At 36.1% G+C, this 21,257-nt stretch overlaps 1 protein-coding gene across 5 annotated transcripts in view; it reads right to left on the reverse strand.

Moving 5' to 3' along the window:
• Positions 1–21,257, reverse strand: part of LOC132122031 (exocyst complex component 6-like) — a 78,228-nt gene that overhangs the window by 22,729 nt on the left and 34,242 nt on the right. For all 5 annotated transcript variants that reach the window (XM_059531872.1, XM_059531871.1, XM_059531874.1 and 2 more), the window contains exons 6-15: positions 19,966–20,170; positions 19,472–19,621; positions 15,699–15,767; positions 13,990–14,073; positions 13,865–13,911; positions 13,668–13,788; positions 5,972–6,043; positions 5,423–5,520; positions 5,223–5,328; positions 4,740–4,849 (exon numbers count right to left, since the gene is read on the reverse strand). In XM_059531872.1, the coding sequence (XP_059387855.1) occupies positions 4,740–4,849; positions 5,223–5,328; positions 5,423–5,520; positions 5,972–6,043; positions 13,668–13,788; positions 13,865–13,911; positions 13,990–14,073; positions 15,699–15,767; positions 19,472–19,621; positions 19,966–20,170 (1,062 nt within the window). The remainder of the gene's footprint in view (positions 1–4,739; positions 4,850–5,222; positions 5,329–5,422; positions 5,521–5,971; positions 6,044–13,667; positions 13,789–13,864; positions 13,912–13,989; positions 14,074–15,698; positions 15,768–19,471; positions 19,622–19,965; positions 20,171–21,257) is intronic.

Here is a 21,257-nt window from a genome sequence, read left to right on the forward strand (position 1 = left end):
GTTCAATCCTTTGCTGACTGTGCCGATTTAAATCTAGTGGTTCTTTTGTGTTTGTGTCGCAGGTTCAGTGATGCAGGAAGTGACGATTCATTCTGGCCAATCAGTGATCAGCAGAGTTTATACGTCACGTTTTGGTAACTGTACGGTTTACTTGGAACCAAAACTGAGGTGGTACTAAAAAAAGTACCAGGCACTGTACCCAGTGAAAAACTCCTCAAAAGTTAACCGTACTGTGCCATACTATGCAGTGGAAAAGTGCCATTAGATAAAGGAGTGCAGAGCCAGTGGTGGTTCTGTAGGCAAACATTAATGCCTTGAACTTTATGCGAGCAGCTATAGGTAGCCAGTGCAAATTGATAAACAGAGGTTTCACGTGCATTCTTTTTGGCTCATTAAAAATTTATCTTGCTTCTGCGTTCTGGATTAATTATAAAGGTTTGATAGAACTGGCTAGAAGACCTCCCAAGAGAGAATTGCAATAGTCCAGCCTGGACAAAACAACAGCTTGAACAAGGAGTTGTGAAGCACGTTCCGAAAGAATGGGCCTGAACTTCTTACATTTACATTTAATCATTTAGCAGACGCTTTTATCCAAAGCGACTTACAAATAAGAATAATAGAATCAATCAGACCAACAAGAGAACAACAACAGTATACAAGTGCCATGACAAGTCTCAGTTAGTCTAGCACAGAACCCGTAGCTGCATTTTTTTTCTCCCAAGGATAGGATAGATAAGAAAAGGTAAGTGCTAGTATTATTTGGTTTTGTTTTGTTTCTAAATGTTTAATAAAGAAAAATCTTCAGGACCAGGCAGTTTAAGCAGTGTGGTCTAGGGCTGGGCGATATACAAAAATAAATTATATCTCGATATTGTCAAAATTTATGTTTTTTAAATTTTTTTTTACAATATTTATTTATTATGTTTGCATTTGCATTTAAATAATAAAAAATAAAACATGATTTTCTTTTGCCCATTAAAAAAAAAAAAAACTATTTAGATTAAACAGCTAATTTAAGCAGTTAAAAAAATCTAGACCAAGAGATCACTTACTGCTTTTTATTAAATGAATACATGTAGACCTATATGTAACTGAAGCAGTGCAAATTAAGTAACAGTTACAGAAAGTGCATTCTGTCAACTTTTTAGTGCATGCAATTCACAATTTAAACTATGCAACTAGGATAAGTATTTTATTTTAATTTTTTTAACAAGTTTTTAAGCTAAGAACACAAGTCTGTCAACTGTCTGTGGTTTTAAGAGAAGCTCTGTGGCATGAAACTATGTTCCTACTGACACTAAAAACCCTCTTAGATGGGGAGCTAGTTGCTGAAGCACATAGCTATTTCTTATATATAAATATATATAAATGAATACCAAAGACTTTGGCATTCTCTCTGTCTATATTATGTCTACTGCCACCGGCGGTAGTGCACGCGACGTCACAAACTCTATAGCAAGCATAATACAAAGTTTTGTATATAAGTGTAATAACTGTAATAGTTGCAAATTCTATGTCTATGGTAATTAACAAATTACCTCAAACATTCCTTTAGATATGCAGATTTGAGCACAGGAAAATACAGTTTATGCATTCAGCAAATTAATTTAGTGTTGGGTGATGGATCTTGTTGGGAAAGCAAATACCGCATCACCGATCTGGAGTCATCTGCATTCATGTCACCCATCGGCGTTTGCACAAGTTCTCGTGATCGCAAACGCTGGCTGGTCAGGTTTGGTGAGGCTTTCTCCAAACTGGCCAAATACAAATGAGACAGCGATGAATAAACGATGGTTACAAGAAATATGGCAACGATTCCTATTTCAAAGAGAGCGTGTTCAGATGAAGAGTTAGGCCGGTGATACACTGGCTGCGTGGCGTGAGCGTGGCATGTCTGCTGCGTCCCAGGAGCGTGGCGTTTTCTCTGTCTTTACACACCAGAAGCGTGCCTGACGCGGCGCGCTGCTGCTGCTGTAGGTGACATAGAGGGAGGCCGCCGACAGACCAGGATCTTGTCTTCATGACAACAATATCAACTTTTTTTTACACACCTACAACTACGCCTACTGATAAAGGACACCGTCAACAGTTTTGACGGCAAAATATACTATGTTTGACAGGTGCAATATTTGAAAAAAGATAATTATTTATTTATTTTTTTAATTACATTTATATCTGAATTTATGTCAACCTATAGACTTTCAAACATTAAAATGTCATGAATTAATATGTATTTGTGTACAAAATGACATATAAACATATTTTCCTATTATATTTTGCCTGGAAACGCTTCCAACACGCGCGCGTGTCCCGTGAAAGATAGGCGTCGGTTCTATTTCTAGCATGCACACGTTTTCTGCGCGGCTTGAGCCGCGCCTGAGACGCGCGTCTCACGCAGGCAGTCTGCAAGCTCTAACCTGTTAACATGGGAGCCAAATTAAAAACGGACACGCCACGCGGCTGAGACGCTTGCGCCACGCATCCAGTGTGTCGCCGGCCTAAGTTATTGAGCTTGCTTGGTGGCGGAAAAGTAAACCGGACGCAACACAACCGCGTTGCGACAGGTTTAGTCTGTCTAGTGTCTATACAGGACATATGAACTCTGTGTCAGTAGCCTACATCACAGACCGGACGGGGATTTATCATGTCGTGTTGTGCTGCATCCAGTGTAGCATCACTGATTATAATGAGTATTTTGTCGTGCTGCGTCGCTCGCGTCCGTTAGATAGGGGGTATTTAACTTTTCTTATTTAGGCTACTTTCTTGTTTAACGGAATTATTTCTTTGATATTTATTTTAGTGTTTTGCAGGCGGCGTTCACTGTCAGAAGTGCTCAAATAAACACTAACTGACGAGTTAAATAGGATGTGTTAGATGAGTGAGATGGGCTGATTTCTAGATGTGCATACATATAAATATATCCTGTATATAATATATATAAAATATATTACATGCATGCACAGTTTAAGTCAGCTTTAATCACCTTTTTTGGTAATTCCATGAATTAACTGACCACGACACTGCTTGCACATAGTTTATGCGCCGCCTTTGAGCACAGGACCGTCCACGCTCGCTTAACTTGCACCTGATAATAAAGTGAAGTGGAGCGCGTGTCTGAAACGTCTCCTGTTTTGTCATTCTGTGACTGAATAAATTTACTTCTTGTCTTGAGAAAAAGTGACAGAAGCAGCAGTTGTGAGTGGGTGGCCATCCCCGGCCCTACGTAAAATGATTTGAATACGTTAAACTGGAAAAAAATTATCGCCTTCGTTAACGAGCAAATTTTGACACCAATATATTTATACATTTATATATATATATCAGCTATATATATATATATATATATATATATATATATATATATATCAGCTATATATATATATATATATATATATATATATATATATATATATATTTATTTATTTATTTATTTTTTTTTTTTTTATTTATTTTTTTTTTTCAAACACCGCGCCACCGGCGGTTGTTGGTCCATGACTACCGCGGTGGTAAAAATCAGCCACCGTCACAGCCCTAATGGCCATAGCCTATGTTTCTCTATTCAAACATCAGCGGTCGAGTAAGTGCATTTGTTTTGCGATCACAAATGCAAACAATACAGTTGAGATCTCACGACAGAACACAGACCGGCTGAACGACGCTTTCATTAGATCGCTCAATTCCAGCTTGTTAGTGTTTTCAGATTATCGTCGGCGGCTCTTCCGCAATGAGGAGTGAGCACGTGCGCATGGTTGCCAGATTGCTTAAAATAAGCAAACACCGGGCAGAAAATGTATCCTTGTAACAGTGGAGCTCTGATTCGGAGATTTAAACTCTTGTTATCTGGCGACCGCTATCATTAAAGCTCTCGTAGTAGAGGGGCGTAGAGCAGTCAGCAGTTACAGTTTCTTTTTTTGGACATTCAGCTCTTTTGGGAAAGTATGCTTGAATTTGAAAAATTCGATATTCCCGATATATTCAAATTGTACATCGTCGTCAAAATTATTCCGATATTATCGCTAATATTAGATATATCGCCCAGCCCTAGTGTGGTCTGAGAAAGTCAGCTGATTATCAATCATAACTCCAAGGTTTCTGGCTGTTTTTGAAGGAGTTATGGTTGATGTGCTTAAATGGATGGTGAAATTGTGATGAAACATTGGTTTTGATGGAAACACAAGCAGTTCAGTCTTGGCAAGTTTCAGTTGAAGGTGATGGTCCTTCATCCAGCAAGAAATGTCTGTTAGACATGGTGGGAGCAGCTATAGTCAGATGATAAGGATGGAATGAGAGGTAGAGGTAGTGTCATCAGCGTAGCAGTGATATGAAGAGCCATGTTTCTGAATGACAGAGAAAAGAAGTGGTCCAAGAACTGATCCCTGAGGCACCCCAGTAGTTAGATGTTGTGACTTGGACCCCTCACCTCTCCAAGATACCTTGAATGACCTATCTCAGAGGTAAGTCTCAAACCACTGGAAAGCAGTTCCTGAGAAGCCCTTTGAAAATAGGGTTGACAGGAGGATCTGGTGGTTAACCGTGTCAAAAGCAGCAGACAGATCCAGCAAGATGAGTATTGAAGATTTGTGTATTTGCTAACAAGATTCTACATCCAAAGTTGATTTTCAGTTAATATTGGCATTTTGTTCTGAACAAGAATAAGCACACTGGATGAATGAGACTGAAAATTGCTGAATGTCTTCATGGGTGATGGGGAATTCATGGGTGTTGTGGATTCTGCTCACCTGCGATGGAGTGACTCTGAGAACTTCAAGCTGGCGTAAATAAACTCCTTCACTTGAGAGTAGATTTGAGGCACTGATTGGGACATGGGCAGCTTCTTTGGAAATTGTTGCTGATTAATAAACAAAAAAAGACAATAAAATGTGATTCATGTCCAGTCAATTAAAAACAGATATTCACAACCCATTATATATATTTTCCCGAGACGATTCTGACACAATACAAGGTACAAATTGTCTAAAATAATTGGCCAAATGGCTTTCTTTGAAAGATTCTTTTATTATATCCTTTAGCATATTAGTTTGATTTCTGAATCACTGGGTTATTGGCTGTTGAAAATTCAGCATTGCCATCACAGAAGTATATTACATGTTAAAATATATTAAAACAGAATTCAGTTTGTTTAAATCCTCAAATTTTTTATAAGAGACTTCATTCATACATTAAAAATAGAGAAAAAGAACAAAAATCTTATTTATTCCAACCTTTTCTATCTCTGCATCATGGAAGGGGAAGCGACTGACAACAGCCTTATACTCCTCTTCATTTTCCACTGGAATGGAGCTGTAGTTGTCCTGCTCAAAAATATCCCTATTTCATCAGAGGAAACACAGATGTCACTGTACAATGCAGAATATACCCAATTCACTGACACCAGAAACAATGCAGTTGTAGCTCAGCTCACCTGAACACCAGGGCCCATTTTTTGAGCAATGTTTCGTTGTACTGATCTCTAACCTCAAACAAAAGGTCAAAAAGTCTGTTGACAGGGAAGCCATAACCCTACAAAACCAAAGCAAATACAGAATCAGAAACAGCTTTGCCAGGTATGTTTACACACACAAGGAATTTGTTTTAATGACAGAAGCTCCACAGTGAAACAGAATGATGGTGACAAGACTATTATACAAATACACAAAAAAGACAACGCACAAAATTGCAAAAACACAATATAAAAGGAGACAATTTTGTATGTACAGGTATGTTATGTTCAAATTTGAAATGTAAATAAGTGTGTTAAACAAATGTATGATTGTGTTGTGTGTTCCACGTTTTATTGTCAAGTGTTCATGAGATGTGTTTAGTGAGTAAGCTGCAGAAATTACAGCTGAAATTTAAAAAATTCACAGCATATAGATATCCTGGCATTAATGTTTGATATAAATAATAATAAAATCTAAGTGTAATTCAAGTGAAGTCATCAGATATACTTTTAAAAAAAGTTGGAGAATACCTGTAAAGTGTCTGCAAATATAACAATCAGGTTCTTCAGTTCCAGGACCAGGTCGGGATCCTCGCAGTAGGACTAGTGGGTTAAGAAATAATAATAAGAATGATAAAAATGACAACAAAAGGTTGCATCTTCACATTAGTAGTCTTCACAAATGTGTTTAGAACATAAAGCATCTATGGGTGAATATTTTAAAGAAATGTGCAGGTCATATTTCACTCCAAATTAAAAATAAATAAAATTAGTAAAATGATTTTATAAGATTTTAGAAGTGAAGCCAATTTACCATGATAACAAATGACAACAAATAAAACACTTTTTTTATTATCATCATATTTGACCATAAATAAATATATATATTGTGTGTGTGTGTGTGTGTGTGTGTGTATTAAAGGGATACTCCACCCTAAAATGAAAATTGTCTCATTAATCAATTCCAAACCTGTAAAAGCTCCTTTCATCTTCAGAACACAATTTAAGATATTTTGGATGAAAACCTGGAGGTGTTTCAAAAAGTGTTCCCGTCGCTTCATCTAACCCAGATTGAACGTCTGGTGGCAGATGGAGTATTCTGACAACGACTTTTCATACCTTTTATGGACTTTGACACTGTTATTTACTTGGCAGTCTATGGGACAGTCTCAAGCCTCCAGGTTTTTATCCAAAATATCTTAAATTGTGTTCTGAAGATGACATGGGGGTAAGTGATTAATAACAAAATTTTCATTTTGGGGTGGAGTAATAAATAAATATATATATTATATATATTTTTACTTTTCCTTTAAATTACTTTTTTTAACTGATAACTTTTGAATGGTTGTGTTTGTGGAGAACTGGATGAAGTTTGTACTTAATTAAATGTATTATTGCTAAATATTCCAGTTTGAAATATGAGCCAGACATTCTTTATTTTGATTCACCCCTAAAACTGCATAATAAAACTTTGTGTTATTAATCCATTCAAACAGCGGATCCAAGATCCAATTAATCACATTTCTGCAGACCAGACTAGTTTAGGTTTAGTGTTTCCCTCTAAATGTGTAACTCACAGCCAGTCACTCATTAATCAAATACACTTGTGTCTTAATGAGTCTTTAGGTTACATTAGCATCTAAATGAGGCTGTCCAGCCCTCCCCCACTGCTGATGAAGGAGGCCTGTTCATGAGCTTAAATAGGAGAGAGCAGTGATTGACCCAAGCAGGGGAGTGATTACTGACAGGATTAGTCAATGTCTGAGCACACAGGCCTGCCCACCCACCGCCATATGAAACCCCACGGCACCGTGCAGCACCAATCCAATCACTGAGCATCTATAATAATCTATGATAAGTGTCCAAACTCAAACACACTTCATTATATCATTTAAAAAAAACAAAAAAACAACAAAGAACAGGAACAGATGCCAAGTTAAAGATGTCTTGATGAACTTTCATTATTACCCTCTTTTAATACTCACTATTTGTTTTATTAGTTAATTAAAACCACAAATAATACTATAACCACCATAATATGCAGTTATTGGGTTATATTTTAAGCATATATTAATGTTAATTGGATTTTTCATTATTATCTTTCTTTTTTTGTTTACTTTTTAAAAATAAGTAAAAGGTTAACTAGATTTAGCCTAATTCTTTTATTTAAATAAAAAGTACCAATACAACTTTTCCAGTACTTGCCCGATACGATAATTTTATTTTTGGTACTTGTTGATACAGAATACCGATACCGATATTATTTGTTGCATTTGTAAATTATTATTTTTTTTACATTGGGTACAGAAACCAAGAGAGTATGTATAATGTTAGCTGGTTAATTTCATTTGTTAAGTAGATAGCAGGGCTCTGAACCGGTACAAGGACCGAAAACGAAAACCGGAAACGAACGAAATTTTGACAGGAACAGAACCAGAAACAGAAACGAAATCAAATTTTATAGTTCGGAACAGAATTGAAAAATTGAAATGGCCATTAACCGGTTAATAACGTTATTTTATCGTTCCATTTAATATTTAAAATTTGCTGTCAACCAATCACAAATTCCAGCAGTACAGAATATGCAAATGTGCTGAAGCCAATGAGTGAAATGTCCGCTCAGCTGTGAACTCGCAATGGCAATGCACCGCCTGTAAGTCGCAATGGCAATGCACCGCCTTCAGGGCCGGATTAAGACCAAATTAGGCCCGATGACGCAGCGCAAAAAAGGCAAATTTTTTCTCGCCGTTGGTGCATGTGCATTCGACACTCCAGTGCCAGCATGCTTAGCCTTTCCTGTCCAACTGAGGACCGCGGCTCTCTTCTGATTATTCCCAACTTTGAGAAGCTCTGCTCGCCGATGGCATTGGACATCATCATGCAAAGATAGATGCGCAACCCAATTTCGACATTTCGAAATGTCTGAGAAAGATTTAACTATGACAAAGGCTTGTACAAACTCTGCTGATTCGTTCACAGTCACCGGTTTCTGAGTGCATGAATGCAGCAAACTGTATCAGCTAATTTTGACCGGTAAAATAGCCTAGCGGAGCTTCTCAAATTTACCGTAAGCTGAACAATTTTCATTTGCTGTATTAACCTCAAAGTAATTCTTAGAATGAAATTTGGAGTCCGTCTTTTGGACACAAATACAGCGTTACTTATTATACAGTAACTATTATTCTATATTCTTTGCAATGTGACGTTACTGACTAGGGATGTTAATTTCGTTATTTTTCCTAACCAACAACCGTTAACCGACAAGATTATTTTAAATAATAATAACTGAAAGTACAAACGCTATATAATAAATAACATTTTAGCATCCAGATATGTGGGAACATGGAAACATTTGGATTCCTGCAGAATGAGAGAGGTAGGCACCAGCTTCACCTTTAATTTGTTTTCGGATTGACGTTTTTATAGCCTATAACTTTATAGCATTTGCTTTGGAGATAAACTAATAACTGTTTTTATAATGTTTTAAACATTTTACTTTAGACTAGTTACAGGTATTTTAGCCTTCATTATTTCGGAAGTAATAGGGCTAATAAAATGTGATGTGAGCCACGAATTAAGTTGTTTTTTTTCACTCTCAAATCTTATACAAGTGTCTTTTTTTTCTTTTTTTACAATGCAGCAAACATTTTTAAATATCTTAAAAATAGTTTGATATCTGTAAAGTGTTGATAGTTTTTTTTTTTTTTTTTTTTTTTTTTTAAGTATCTTACATATGGCCAAAATCTAGATGATGATGATGCTGTATTGGCTGTGACTAAGCGTTAGATCTCTATTTTTTTCTTTTTGAGTAAAGAAAACACTATACTTTATTATTATTATTATTAGGCAAATTATAGGCAAATAATATATATATTTTTTTAAATAACGTTATTAACCGGTTTTTCTTCCACCCGAACCGGTTTCGGAACGGTAATAATATCAGAGGAACGCAGAACAGAAATGTTAAAATATCGATTCTGCTCGGGGTGAACCGATTGAATTTTTTTTTCCGTTTTCAAGACCTGGTAGATACAGTCAAAAATTAAACCTAAAATTAAGACAACTTTAAACATCACATTATCATAGTTTATTCTCTATAGTTTAGAAGATGTAGTAAAATATGACAAGAACTCAGAGTTAAACTGTGTCAGAACAAATTCAGCTTGATAATGTTAAATAACTTTGATAGAAAGGTATGTAATGGACAAGCAGCAAACGCTGGAGGCTGGCTCCAAAAGGGAATCAATCCCATAGAGACAGAACAAAAAAACATGTTTTTTCTATAAAGCTAATTTTACCCTTAGTGACAACTTTGAGGGGGGGGGGGAACTCATTCTTTTAATTTACATTAAGCCTTAAAGTCCTGCATAATTAAGTGCTCAGCCACTTGAGTCACAGGTGGATTGCCGCTGCTGTCACCACTGTCGAGCTAGGTGGTGGTTTCAGCAACCAGCTCCCGCCTTTTTGCCCATTTTCGATTATCTGGGAGTGACGCTCGGTGACATGCTGCCAAGATGGCGATGGTTGCCTCAACCCACTTTTAGCTTAAAAAATGCTCTTCGGAAACCAATGGGTGATGTCACGGACACTACGTCCATATTTTTACACAGTCTATGGCAATGCATTTACAGTATTTACACAACTATCAACACGTAATCGGGCAACCCTTAGACTTAGTAACTGCCTGTAGCCTCCTGGGCATGCTGTCATCCAGGTTCATTTTTTCCCCAGACCAATTAATCTTTGGTCCCAAATTTGTATCAGTTTTACTGGTAGTCTACTGTATGAAGAAGTTTTGGGTATAATTTGTCACAGTTTACTTTATTTTGCTATCCTCACTAACATAAATAAACTATAGTGTCCTGCACACACTAGTAAATATATATATATATATATATATATATATATATCATAAATTATATCTGGTCTCTGAATAATTTCTGGTTTGACTTCACATCCTTTGTTTATTTTTTTGCTCTATGGTTCATCACCTTTAATTTTCAAAGTATTAGAGCTGCTCCATTGCAGTGACTTAGTACTGTAATCACACGATTTACAGTAATAATGGGAACCACTCGTTATAAATCTCCTAACTGTGATATTTTCACAAATAGAATTAGATTTTTTTAAATATTTAATTTTTAATATATCTGAATCGTGCTGTGATTTATATTCCAAAGCCACTCATAAAATACAGAAACTCTCAAGAAAGCAAAACGTGCAATGCGTGCATGTATTTGTACTGGTGCAGAATGAGAAGGACAAGTAGTAACAGCCAAGCGCATTTCACACGATGCTATATTCACTTTCGCCAAAAAGTTATGTATGCCTAAGGTTGAAAATAAATGTTTTAGTTTTAATCCAAATGATGCATGTGCTAAGTCAGTGAAAAACAAAGATCACACAACAGGGAGAAGTCGTGGCCTAGTGGTTAGAGAGTTTGAAGGTTGTGGGTTCGAGTCTCGGGCCGGCAATACCATGACTGAGGTGCCCTTGAGCAATGTACCGAACCGCCAACTGCTCCCCGGGCGCCACAGCATAAATAGTGTCCTACTACTCCAGGTGTGTGTGTGTGTGTGTTCACTGGTGTGTGTATGCACTTTGGATGGGTTAATTGCAGAGCATGGGTCACTATACTTGGCTGTATGTCACGTCACTCACTCACTTATATTCATTGCATACATATACTTCATAGACAACCTTAATTCCTAATAACTTCATTCTGCTGTTCTGTTGTCTGTGTTTCTTTGTCTGAATATGGCACTTATCACATGCTGTTTGGTATCAGGGCATTTTAACGAGTACAGAACCGCAGTATCGGCATCGGTGCATCCCTAATATATATCAGTGCTGACAAACAATTAATTGCGATTAATCGCATCCAAAAAAAGGTTTTTGTTTACATAATATATGTATGTGAACTGTGTACAATTATTATATATATATATAAATAAACACACACACAGACATCATATATATTTTGAAAATATTAACATGTATATACATTTATATATTTCTATTCTTATATTTTATATTATACATAAATATATTTAATATATAAACATAACATATTTTTCTTAAATATATACATGCATGTGTTTGTGTTTACAAATACATAATAAATATACAGAGTACAAAAACATATATTATGTAAACAAAAAACATTTATTTTGGATGCGATTAATTGCGATTAATCGTTTGACAGCACTAATATATATACAGGTGCTGGTCATATAATTAGAATATCATCAAAAAGTTTATTTCTTTTAATTCTGATTATATAACTTACAACTAAGGTAAACAATAAGTTGAGCTGGAATGGTAAAAGAAACGTGTTGCTGCCCCAGGTTTTGGCAACTTAATGCAGTTCTAACTCAATTGTTGATGAGTGTTTAACTAGTTAATGATTTAGATGTAGATCTGTAGATGTGAGCTATTCTATGAGAAATTGTTATCAACATTAACACAGAGCTGGCAGCAACTTTAGCCGCCACAAAGTTCTCCAGAGCATTTAACCATGAGCCAGACGAGTTTCTTCCAGGTTGGTGGGGTTTGATAGTGAGGGTGGTTGTACAGAAGCTGCACGTTTGATTTACAGCCCCTTGCACTAGTGTGATTCTCTTGTTAAACATTTAGATAGGGCACAGTGGCCTGCCTCTCAGACGTGGGAGTGCGTAAATCACACGGTTAAATAAGCACTGGTCAGGCTGCAACACACACTGTCCCTCCACACTTCAGGACGTGATGTACTTCCTTGACAAGCATTAGGACGAGAACACAAACACACACATGTGGATATAGGACCCCATAACAAAAAGTATACTATTTAAATTTCATTAATTATTTTATGGTATATAAAGGTTATGTGTGATGTAATTATTAAATAATTATATTATTTAAAAGATATCATTATTTTTAATTATATATATATTATTACTATTTATTATATTTATAGTTTATATAAATCATATTTAGGTTATTATTTATTAACTTTTTATTCAAATAATTTAATTACACTAGATCTAATTAAACTGGAACTTGTTGAACATAAGCAAATGAACAAGAAGGATAACAGTTATTGCAAGTTAAAATCACAGTAGCATTTTTTTATATAATAAAATATAACATGCTAACTGCAATATTATAGTGGGTGCTTCAAGAAAACAAATATATTCAAGCAATTCCTCATGATACACACATCATATTCTCATATATCATCATAAAATTCCTTTTTTTGGGGTTGGTTTGATAAAAAAAAAAAAAGAAAGAAGAAGAAGAAAATTGCTTTAGTGAGTGTATAATTTCAGCCTGAAAGCATGTATTTAACTGAGATACACACTTAAGGTTCCCACGTGTTTAAACAGTGAATCACCATGACTTTTGTTCTTTAATTATTATAATTGTTAAAGAAAGAAATATTTGTTCTTCAAATTATTACTAAGATTTTAAAAAAAATTATAGAGATTTCTGGTGTCCAGTATCAAATCTGGGAATTAATTCATTTAAATGACTATAAAAATGACAACATTTTGTTTTTGCTTTCACATTGTCATTTTTTTTATGTAAGATTACTGGAGTACATTTTACAAGAAAATACCACTTACAGTCTTTCTACCTCAAACGTCCATGTTTAATATGCTCCTTGCCTTTTCTCTGCAATCATTTGTGAAACTGGCTAGAATTCCTGAATGAAAATTGTTTCAAAGTAAATCCTACACCATTTTTTTTATCAACACAGGCAGCTCAGGAGCTAAGAGGGCTTTAGTCGTGTCTTTCAGTGAAGTTTATTTTCAAAACAAGGCATTTGGAATGATAATTGTAAGTATTTCCTAGTGAGCCCTTTCAGCGGCAATCCATTCAATCTGATCTAATGGAGAGGTCAGTTGGGCCTAATGAGGACAGATTGCAACAATAACAGCAGATTAACTGTGAATATTCTAAACTGCTGGGGCTGAGAGTGTGTTTGGAGGGCCAGTCAGTTGTAAATCAGTGAGGGATTATGCAAATACCCTGCGGGCTCACAGCCTGTGTCCTGCGGCCCGAACAAAGGGGTCAAGCCTGCTCTCTCCCACTGCTAGCTAACTTTCAATCACAAAAAAGAGACTTGGGCCAGAGCACAGCAGAGAGAGAAAGAGAGGGTGATGTCAAATCTTTGCATGAGACTCCTTAGTGCATCCCCCACAGTGCTCAGACTTGACTGGGACGAGTGTGTGTGTGCAGGACTCACAGAGTGTGTGCGGAGCACTGCAATGATTTTGGACAGGGCCATGTTCCACAGTTCATCTGTGAAGACTCTAGTCACCAGGCCTTGTGTGGCGTGAAGTATGTGATCCTCCACCACAAAGAACCTGCAAAGCATGATGGGAGTTGGCATTACTTTATCAGCTTGAGAAAACGACACAAATGAATCCAGATTTAACTTACCCGACAATCTGATTAAAGTACTTCCTGTAGCCCTCCACTGTCTCATGCTGAAGTGAAACACATTCAATTAAAAAAATACATGAAATCAAACAGTTGGGATTGTACAAAGAGCAACGAATACTAACCATGTTAGACTGAGGCTGCAGTACTAGTCTTGCTTGTTTTTTTCTTTGCTTCCTATAGTAATTTTCAAACGTCTCCCTGTCTCCCTATAAAGAAACAGAATGTGGCATTAAAAAACTAATTAATATCCATTTAATTTAATTCATTCAAGAGCATTCAACTTGCACAGCATGCAACTGTTCATTTTACCCCAGAGCAAACTGTTTTGTAATTAATCAGGTTAAGGCACACAAGACACGGAATGTTTTCTAATGCAAACCAGTCAATTGTTCAATCACTGATTGACTTTAGCAATGAATTTTCAATTTCACACTTAAGTTGAGCAACACCCTAGCAACCTGCCACAGTACCCTAGCAACCGCATAGCAACACCTTAGCAACCACCCTGGGTACCCTAGCAACCACATATGCAGCAACCACCCAGGGTACCCTAGTAACTGCATAGCAACACCCTATCAAATCTTTTAAATGTAAAAAAAAAAATCTAATTTTTTGGTCAGGCTTTCTCAAGCTAACTTCAAAGTTTGTCTTGACCAACTTTTTTATCTAGTTGTTGTTGTTGTTGTTCAACGAAGCTTTCTATTAAGCTCTTTTGTGATGTTTCGTGACTTTTGTTTCAAGTTATTCATACTCCAGAACTCTGCATCGCAAGTGCAATTCTGTATCAGGTGGGCTACCAAGCAAGTTTACTAAATCTAAAAAGCCATACATATGAAGCAGGTTTTGCAATGCAAATATCAAAAATTAACACATCAATCACTATCGTAACAGTATTTTGAGGTTCTAATATAGTATTGTGCAAAGAACTGTGCTGAAGCTTTTATTTTTTAAATTATTCACCTCATTATTGTTATTTGTGTAAAAAGGAATAGAAGTGGTTGTCGTTTTGCTGCATCTAGTGTTCATTTCAGCTGGAAACTGGAGTGAAATGTATGTATAGGTATGTTTATATGTGGTTTGACTGAAATTTAGGCAAAGTGTATACCCAAAGAACTAGAAACATACAATCTCTCTGAACGCAAAGCACCTGTGCCCCCTCTCTCTTCTCGGTGTGGCTGAAGAGTGGCCCTTGGCCCTTGCCAGCACATGTGAGCAATCTGGTAGCACTGCGGTCAAACGCGCTCGTGTTCTCATTAACTGAACCATTGAGGGGAATGCCCTCGACTCATCCTATGGCCAGTGAATGCACCGGAGTTTGTGCACAATCTGAATGCCGAAGTGAAATAACTTTTTCACTGCTTTGTTTTTAGGGAAAAAAGGGGGTTACTGCTCGGTCAGTCCCATTAGATGCTGCAGTCTAACCCTTTTGTTGGTGTGTTGAAGGACTCGGATTAGTTCTGACCAGATGAGCGATGGCACAGAGCACTAACAAACTCGATCTCACCTCTCCACAGTTTGCATTTGGTTTAAAGCAAAAATAATATTGATGGCACGACAGTCAAAACTCTGGAAATCCCTTTGCTTATATAAGCCATTAATGTTCGAGGAGCCACTTTGAGAGAAAAGCCTTTCAATGAAAACGCACTGTCAACTCAGAGGCTGGAGGCCTATTAGAAACAGATCAACAGGAATGTTTCTCAATAAAACACATTGTGTTCTACTGCAGAACCCAAACAGACTTTCATGACATGTTATGGAGACAGGGTGTTGATATATTGGTTGTTCACTGTGTGCACAGCACATCTGTAGAAAAAGAGATGCTGGGAATTACCAAAACAGTGTAGATGTGAAGACATCGGTAGACTGGAGAGAAATCCACCAGATCCTGCGCTGTCAAGACCTTAAAAAGAAAACCAACGAGGTTAAAGAAACATTTCCTGACCCAAATGACTTTAATGGCAATGGATTGAACAGTGATGCTTTAACTATAATAATATAATATTTTATATAAGTATTAAGCAAATGAGCATTATTAAAAGTCAAGTATTTATGCATCATAGGATTTGTTGTACTGCCTTTACACAGTTTTACCACATTTTTATGCGATTAATCATATTGTTATGCACTAAATTCAATAATACATTCAAAAGTAGTGTATTGTGCTCTTGTGTCATTTAAAGGTCCCATGACATGAAAATTTCACTTTATGAGGTTTTTTAACATTAATATGAGTTTCCCTAGCCTGTCTATGGTCCCCCAGTGGCTAGAAATATCTATAGGTGTAAACCAAGCCCTGGGTGTCCTGCTTTGCCTTTGAGAAAACGAGAGCTCAGACGGGCCGATTGGAATCTTCCCCTTACGATGTCATAAGGGGAAAGGTTACCTCCCCTTTCTCTGCTTTGCCCGCCCAAACATTTACATTTAATTCAGTCGCAATGTCAGCACAGGCATTACAAACAGACTTTTATGATATGGATTCAACAGCACCGCCACAAACAGTGAGTAACAGTGTTCATTAATGCCTGATCTGTGATCAGTGATTTCTGATGTGTAGTTAATCATTTAAGTTCACACAGACTTTCTTTCTAAATCGTTTAATACTGTTTATGCATCAGTGAATCAAGCCAGTGACTAAATTATCAACTTCACGTTGTTTCTCTTAGTAGCATTGCATGAAACAAATCTGTTATTTAAATTGTGATTTAACTACAGAGAGCGATCAAAGAACACCTTTATATTGTTCGGAGCTGTCGATCACACATCGCGAGTATATCTGCACACTTGCCCAAACTGCTGTTATAATGAATGACGCTGTTATGCTGCACAACGAAGCTCTTACTGATCACATGTGCTAAAACATGTGGGGAAGTCGTGGCCTAATGGTTAGAGAGTCGGACTCCCAATCGAAGGGTTGTGAGTTTGAGTCTCGGGCCGGCAGGAATTGTGGGTGGGGGGAGTGCATGTACAGTGCTCTCTCCACCCTCAATACCACGACTTAGGTGCCCTTGAGCAAGGCATCCAACCCCCAACTGCACCCCGGGCGCTGCAGTATAAATGGCTGCCCACTGCTCCGGGTGTGTGTTCACAGTGTGTGTGTGTGTGTTCCAAGTACTCCTCGCTGCAGACTGTAGCGCGACGACGTCACGTATGTACGTCACGTATGTACTTGGCGTGTGTTTACCGCGCATGCGCAGTGTCATGTCTATAGTCTTAATCTATATTTGTATATACAATTATATTTTTTGTTTTGTTCTTTGAAATAAATAAAAAAAGATCACTGTCATCAGTTTGGTTTTTTTGGAGGCACCTTGCATAAAATGGGATGCAGACACTGAAAATATACTGTATTTAGTCAACTGAACTTAAAACTACTTTATTGGCTTAAATGTTTCACATCCAGAATTGCCAAAGCAAAAGAAAAATGTCCAAATTTATAGTTAAAAAATAGATAAACAAGAACCAAAGCAAAAAAAAGATTAAAATAAGAAAGGCAGTGGCTATTTACACTTAGAGCAAATGGCTATAGATTATATTTATACTATGTTAAAATAGCAGGATTTTCTGCTATTTATATTACTTATTGCAAATAGTGGCAATTATTTGCACCTCAGTATTGTAGTACATTATAAAAGAGTATGCAATAATGAGTGTAAATTATCATTTTTAATTCAAATTATTAAATGGATGCCAGCATATTAGGACAATAAAGCCCTCCTTCACTGTTTGATTTTTTCCTTCGTTTTTATTTAAAATAAATGCTTTTCTGATTTGATTTGAAATTTGAAAAGGTAGGGAAAAAAAGGCAGATTCGGACCGGATCGATTGCATCAAATTGTGAACAACACACGTTTTACCATCTGCACTATTAGAGCCGACGACTGTATTTTATCTGTTGTAATTTTGACTAGCTCAATAAGAAATATAAGGTGCCATTAAAGTGTAATATTACAATATACACAGTGAAACTTACAAGTTACAGTGCAAATTACAAGCGCATGCGCGGTAAACACATACGTGACGTACATACGTGACGTACGTACGTGACGCCACCGCGCTACAGTCTGCAGCGAAGGATGTCTCGTGTGTTCACTGCTCTGTGTGTGTGCACTTCGGATGGGTTAAATGCAGAACACGAATTCTGAGTATGGGTCACCATACTTAGCTGGATGTCACGTCACTTTCACTTTCACTTTCAAACACTAGTCACATTTGAATCTAGACTCAAAACCCATCTGTTAAGCTGTGCATTTATTGATTGAGCACTGTGTGATGTCCGAAACGATTGCACTGTATTTTACGTATTCATTGTATTTTATGTAAAATATATATTTATTTTTAACTGGTTTAAATTCATTTTAAATAAGTCAATTTTTAAATCATTTCCAAAGTTTTAGAATTGCTTGTTTTTATTTTTGTATTATTTTTCTTCATGACTATTTTACTTTCTTTTATGTTAAGCACTTTGAATTACCATTGTGTACAAAATGTGTTATATAAATAAACTTGCCTTGCCTTGCTGTATTCATGTCGATATTGTGTTTGCTGTTAGTTGTGGTGAAAGCATTTTGTGAGAGAAAACGCATTGCAATGACGAGATCACTGCATTCACGCGATAAACAGACTCTGATTACTCAATGCTCATCACTGCAGCCTTTCATGTGATGGGAAAAGATAAAAAAATAATGCTATAATCAACACTTTCACGATTTGTTAATCTCAACAGCTGTAATAGTAAAAAGTAAAAAATTAATAAAACCCACTAGTAATAGTAATTTGAGTGGGGTTCCACATGTTATACACATTTCGAATGCAAAGATGTCAGCCAATCACAACAGAGTCTCACAGCAGACACGCCCCTTCAAAGCATTCAAGCCAGAGGACTAAAATCAGGATATAACAATGCCTTCTATTTCTAAATTTTAAATGTGAATCATACTAACAAGAAACATTAAAAATAATTTAAAAAAAGAAAATAATCCACGTCATGGGACCTTTAAAAGTACTGCTACATGAACAAAAGTAATAATATTTGGTTTGCATACACTTTAAACAAATAAGGTGCTTTTTTTTACTGCAGTATTCCTTTTACATAGTAGCAGTTAAAATATTTATTGTAAATCTCAATTTATGGTGTACTCGCACTAGGCAATTTTAACCATTAATTTTAATCGTAATTCAGAACCAGTGAGCAACGGGCTTTCAAAATATGAATAATAATAAAAAAAATGCATTAATGCGCAATAAAATAATTGTCGGCGTTAATTAATGCGGTAACGTGACAATAGCGCTTTTACTTGCATAGCTCTAATTTTTACTTTTTACTGTAACAGTAAATTAATACATTAATTAAATATTATCAACAAGCATCAGAGAAAAATGTTTGCATTTATAAAAAAATAAATACATATAATGATTCAAAATGAATTTTCTTTGTCAAATATATTTTTGGAAATTCGGAGGAAATCAGGAAGTTTTTTTTTTTTTTTTTTTTTTTTTTTTTTTTTTAGAAGACCTTGATGTTGATGTCATAAATAAAGCAGGGCTAAAGTATGGTGCTTCATGTTTATTTTGGGCTTGATGATGTTAAATATTCTCAGAATGTACCTCCTCATCCATCTCCTCTTCATCCGCTGCCTCTGCGCTCAGGCCGTTGTGATGGAGGGGTGTTCGGCCATTCAGACCATACAGAGGTTTGGCACAGTTCAGAGTCACCTGCTTCTGCACTTCACTGTTAAAAGTACGGTGCTGCTGAGCCTGAGAGAACAAGGTGATGAAGAGAAGCTCAACAATAAAGTCAACAGCCTCTCACTGCAACTATATTTATCTATATACGTGTGCAAAAATATTTAGTACACATTATCTACATTTCAAAACCAGGTGTCTACATAAAATATTTTAAAGCATCAGGGTTTTGCTCAGGCTGTTCCACAAGGTAGGCAGCATTAACATGCAAACAGCAAGCTCTGAAACCTATGATCAATAAATCTATTATCCAATGCATTATGCATGGACATGCAGACAAATATGTATAGCCCTCCAAATCAGTCACTTATAAGAAATCTAGATTTACAACAGCCTAAAATAAAAAAAAATACTACCTGTCTCATTGCGGTTGCACCAATTTTATCCGAGTGCTTTCGGATACTTTCCAAAAAGTCTTTTAGGTCGGACATGGAGATCTCTTTAATCTCCTCTCGGAGTTTAGGAAGCATCTCAGCCATGATTTGGCAGAACCTGTACTGGCTCACTCTGGGAATATAAATGTTTTCTAGCTGCTCCATGGTTTTCAATGCAGAGTAGTATCTGAAAAGCAAAATAATCATGTGAGACAACCGTTTACTAGTCCCTGAAGCCCCCTAAAATCAATGAAACGCTGATATGGAGTGATGCATTGATCAAATGAGTAATGAAACGATTTAATGACAACACAGAACACACACAAACAATTATATCTATTTTGTTAAGATGCACCTTTATTTTGACACTTATGTCTCATCGACTGTTTTATACATTTCACAGAGGTGTCATGAAATATTTGATAAGTTATAATTGTTATTATTATTATTATTAAGTTATAACAACCATTAGGGATATAGTATTAGCAATTCTGAAGGAGCCAAATTAAAAGATTGTGCTGCATTTGAGCGCTAATAAAAATGTAACTGTAAATTAAGTACATAATATCATAATAAATCAAATCAAATTGTAATTGTATTACGGCATATTTTGAAGTATCTATAAAAATCATATCTCTGGCTAAGAGAATCACTGTCAGCTTGTACCATGATGAAAGTGAACTCTACAGCCACTAGATGTAAACCATATGTGCATTAACATGATTTTAGTGTGAAGAGTCTGTTCACAAGTCTATTGCCATAAAACCCTAAAATAACTAAAAATTACAAGAACAACTTTACAGCTCAAACAAGTTTTAAGAGGAGAATTAGTGTAAGCATTTTTATAAAATTAAAAGCTTGACATTTCTACAAATACATCCCCTGTTCACTTCTGTTGCAAGGTTAACTTTTTTTTTTTTTAAAGAAAACAAAAGACAAGTAAAATTTCTGTTGACATAAATGTTGTTGATAAGCAATTTTGCAACTGTGTGGCCACAGGTGGTTGTTTATCAGCACTGAATAACTACAATACTACCACAACATACACAAAAGTTTATTAACGGCTTGTGTTCCTGTGCCCTTCACACCCAACTTATAATATATTTTGCTTGTATCAATTAGTGTAGTGGCCAAATTTATGGAAGTATGCTGCAATCAAGTAATGGGAAAGCATAGTTTTTTTTTAACCATTTATATCTAAACTTACTTTCTTTTCTTTTTTTTAAACCCCAGGATGCACTAGTGGTCAAAAGTTTTGAATCATTTAGATTCTT

The sequence above is a fragment of the Carassius carassius genome, chromosome 40, assembly GCF_963082965.1.
Source record: "Carassius carassius chromosome 40, fCarCar2.1, whole genome shotgun sequence".
In the NCBI taxonomy this organism is placed as follows: domain Eukaryota; kingdom Metazoa; phylum Chordata; class Actinopteri; order Cypriniformes; family Cyprinidae; genus Carassius; species Carassius carassius.